Source organism: Polyodon spathula, chromosome 1 (genome assembly GCF_017654505.1).
Source record: "Polyodon spathula isolate WHYD16114869_AA chromosome 1, ASM1765450v1, whole genome shotgun sequence".
NCBI classification, from domain to species: Eukaryota; Metazoa; Chordata; class Actinopteri; order Acipenseriformes; family Polyodontidae; genus Polyodon; species Polyodon spathula.
The window spans coordinates 93,903,621-93,907,521 of record NC_054534.1 but is presented as its reverse complement, the minus strand read 5'-3'; the positions used below and the strand labels follow the sequence as shown (position 1 = coordinate 93,907,521).

The following is a 3,901-nucleotide window of genomic DNA, read 5'->3' as shown; positions in this document are numbered from 1 at the left end:
TTTCACTTTGACATTATGGACTTTTTTTGTGTTGATCAGTGGCAAAAACTCCTAATTTTTTTTAAATCAATGTTGTAACACAAAATGTGGAAAAGTCCAAGGGGGGGGATATTTTTGAGAGCCACTGTGTGTGTGTATGTATGTTACAACTGATACAGCGTACTGCCTTGGGACCGTAAAAACAGTATAAGAGGTATGTAATAACCAGATACATGCACATACCTGCCAAATCAGAAATCAAAACCTAGTACAGTACTAATTAATGTACATATACAATGTATGTAGTATAAAGGTTTATTACAGAAGAAACGGTGTAACCTGTAACTAGTACTGTATGTGCTATCAGAGCACTACAAGGAGGAGAATTTAATGATTTTCTTGTGGTCCCCATGATATTGGTTCTTTATATCAGTGTGTACGTTTTATCCTGTGTAAGTTTGGAAATGGGTTTGATTGTATATACATTTACAGTACTGTACAAGAGAAGTAAATCTCAAGCAATTTCAGGTTACAGCATTACAGAAATGCAAAACAAATGTCCTCACAATCATCTTACACTCCACTCCAGTACCCAAATAAATAAAATGAATAGATTAGCACATAACCTTCAGTTTATACAAACACATTCATTTATCTTATGCCCCCAAACTTTTCTAGGTGGTGCAACAGTTTGTAGAACGTAAAATCTACTTTTGATTCTTGCTGTCACCAACACTTTAAAAACAGGCAGTATTAGCTAGCTAGATATTTTTGCCAGCTACCTACATACCGGGGATGTTTTAATAACCAACCTGTCTTTTTTTTTTTTTTTTAATTTTAAAGAGATTTACATTGGGGCAACATTCTGGTGAAGAAGACCAACCTTAAGGAAGTGAAATATACAATCAATGGGATCACTCACAATGTCGTGACTAATGGTGTTCATATAAACATCATAGACTACACAATCTCCAGGCTGGAAATTGGTTGGTAACAAATGAAGAAAGCAGAAACTACAGAGCTGAATTATACTTATTGGTTTCAATTCAGAACCCAAGTAACCAGGCATATTTATTGGTGAATAAAAACAAATGCTCTTGGGATAAAGCAACATAAAACTAATTCTGTCTATATTAATCTGTGTTTGTTTGAATTGGCTAGAGACAGTTCACCTTCTAATTCATTTTCCCTGGCTGGCAGGCTGGCTAATTAATTTTTTTTCCTGATTTTTCTCTGATTTTTGCTTTAACTGGCTGAATAGATGCGCTGTATACTGAAATCGATCACCTGTCAATCAGTGTGGTGGTGGAGACAAGAAACGTCGGCTCACATTCTTTATAAGCACAATGCAAACAGAACAGTAACCCATTGATAATAGGAGAAGAAAAGTGTATGACTTCCTTGCTGAGCTTTTGAAACTATTGTTTTATCTGTCATGGTGTAAAACATTCCTTCCATCAGAAGTGATATTAGGCCTTTTTTTCCCATTCCTCAGAGGATCTGACTGTTTCCTGTGACATTTCAACCGACAAACAACTCTTTATGGGGCAGGGAGACTACCAGTTTGAGATATATCGAAAAATGAGAGAAGAAAACAAGTAAGCCTTTTAATTATTTGGTTGGTGTTTATAAATCTGACTTGTAGCTTCCCTTTTCAAAGAAATTCATAAAAACACATAAGCAGGAGTCAATAGTATGTTTTAGTTTACAGTTGGTATTTGCTATTAAGAAAATTGAATAACAAAGACCTGCGTTGTAGTACTATGTGAGACCTTTTGGTGTGCTGTATCTCAATTGTTTGAATTGTGTTACATTTGCTGTTACTTCCTTTTGTGTATTTGCACATGTTTTACATATGTTGCAATAACTGGCCAGACAGTAAATCTGCTGTAGATTTGTTTTGTTTTGGCTGGTCAGACCATTATGCTGACATGTTCACTTCAAGGTACTACCCTAGATTAGGTTAAATCCTTTTGATCAGATGGGTGCCCTAAAATATATAAAATGTTAATACATTTGTTTTGTTTCTTTTTTTTTAATTTAGTAACAGCTGGAGTGAGTACAACCCACATACAAATGTTCTGTGGCTTCATTACCTAACGGACAAATTATTGCACATGAGGTACAAACACAAACCACGGTCTCTTGCTTTGAAATCAATTAAGAGAAATATTGAGCAATTCTACAGAGAACTCCTACAATATAAATCAGCAACTGAAGTCCTACAGTCTTGCAGTCTGTTTCAGTGAAGAAAGACTTTGCCTACTTAACAACATTTAAAGAAAAACATGTACTGCTGCGTGTTACTTTCTGAAGATTTTAGATTAATGAAGACTGTGTACCAGTATGCACTGGGCATAGACTTGTTGAGCTGATGGAGACATCCCCTGCCACATTATTATATAATATATATATATATATATATATATATATATATATATATATATATATATATATATATATATATATATATATATATATATAATTAGTGCCTTGCAAAAGTATTCAGACCCCTGACCAATTCTATCATATTACTGAATTACAAATGGTACATTGAAATTTTGTTCTGTTTTGATATTTTATTTTTAAACACAAGTTCAGAATCAATTATTGTAAGGTGACATTGGTTTTATGTTGGGAAATATGTTTAAGAAAAATAAGACTGAAATATCTTGCTTGCATAAGTATTCAACCCCCACACATTAATATTTGGTAGAGCCATTTTTCGCTGCAATAACAGCTTTGTCTTTTGTGGTAAGTATGTACCAGCTTTGCACATAATGTTGGAGTGATTTTGGCCCATTCTTCTTGGCAGATTTGCTCCAGGTTGTTCGGGTTGGTTGGACAACACTTGTGGACCGCAATTTTCAAATAGTGCCACAGATTCTCAGTGGGATTGAGATCAGGGCTTTGACTGGGCCACTGTAGGACATTCACCTTTTTGTTCTTGAGCCACTCCAATGTTGCTTTGACTTTGTGCTTGGGATCATTGTTTGCTGAAAGGTGAATTTCCTCCCAAGCTTTAGTTTTTTAGCAGACTGAAGCAGATTGTCTTGCAGTATTTTCCTGTATTTTGCTCCATCCATTCTTCCTTCAGTTGTAACAAGATGCCCAGTCCCTGCTGATGAGAAGCATCCCCACAGCATGATGCTGCCACCACCATACTTCACTGCAGGGATGGTGTGTCTTGAGGCATGGGCAGTGTTAGGTTTGCGCCACACATAGCGCTTTGAGCTTTGGCCAAAAAGCTCTATCTTGGTCTCATCTGACCACAAAACCTTTTCCTACATTGCAGCTGGGTCACTCTCATGCTTTCTGGCAAACTCCAGACATGCTTTCAGATGGTACTTTTTGAGTAAAGGCTTCTTTCTTGCCACCCTCCCATACAGGCCAGTGTTATGCAGAGCTCTTGATGTGGTTGACTGGTGCACCATTACTCCACTCCCAACCACTGAACTCTGTAGCTCCTTCAAAGTGATTATTGGCCTCTCTGTGGCTTCTCTCATAAGTCTCCTTCTTGTTTGAGCGCTGAGTTTTGAGGGACAGCCTTTTCTTGGCAGTGCCTGGGTGGTGTGATGCAGCTTCCACTTCCTGATTATTGATCCAACTGTGCTCACTGAGAAATAATAACCAAACACTTGGATATTATTTTGTACCCTTTCCCTAATCTATGCATTTGTATTACTTTATCTCTAACTTCTGTAGAATGCTCCTTGGTCTTCATTTTCCTTCAGATTCACAGCCTTACCAATGATCCTTCAACAGTGGGGTTTTTATCCAGAAAATGTGACAGCAACTTTAATGGTTCACAGGTGGAGGCCAATGGTAAGGTAATTGTGTCTTTGTTAGGGCAATTTCTTTCATCGGTGCAAACTGGGAGATTTCACAGCACAGGGGTTGAATACTTATGCAAGCAAGATAT

General features: G+C 37.0%; 1 protein-coding gene across 1 annotated transcript in view; it reads left to right on the top strand.

Annotated features, from left to right (window-relative positions):
* The window catches only part of LOC121327584, a 25,450-nt gene extending 23,067 nt beyond the window's left edge, over positions 1-2,383 (top strand). The window contains exons 14-16 of the mRNA XM_041271724.1: positions 823-965; positions 1,475-1,577; positions 2,024-2,383. Coding sequence (XP_041127658.1) covers positions 823-965; positions 1,475-1,577; positions 2,024-2,228 — 451 coding nt within the window. The 3' untranslated portion in view covers positions 2,229-2,383. The remainder of the gene's footprint in view (positions 1-822; positions 966-1,474; positions 1,578-2,023) is intronic.
* Positions 2,384-3,901: the final 1,518 nt, after the last annotated feature.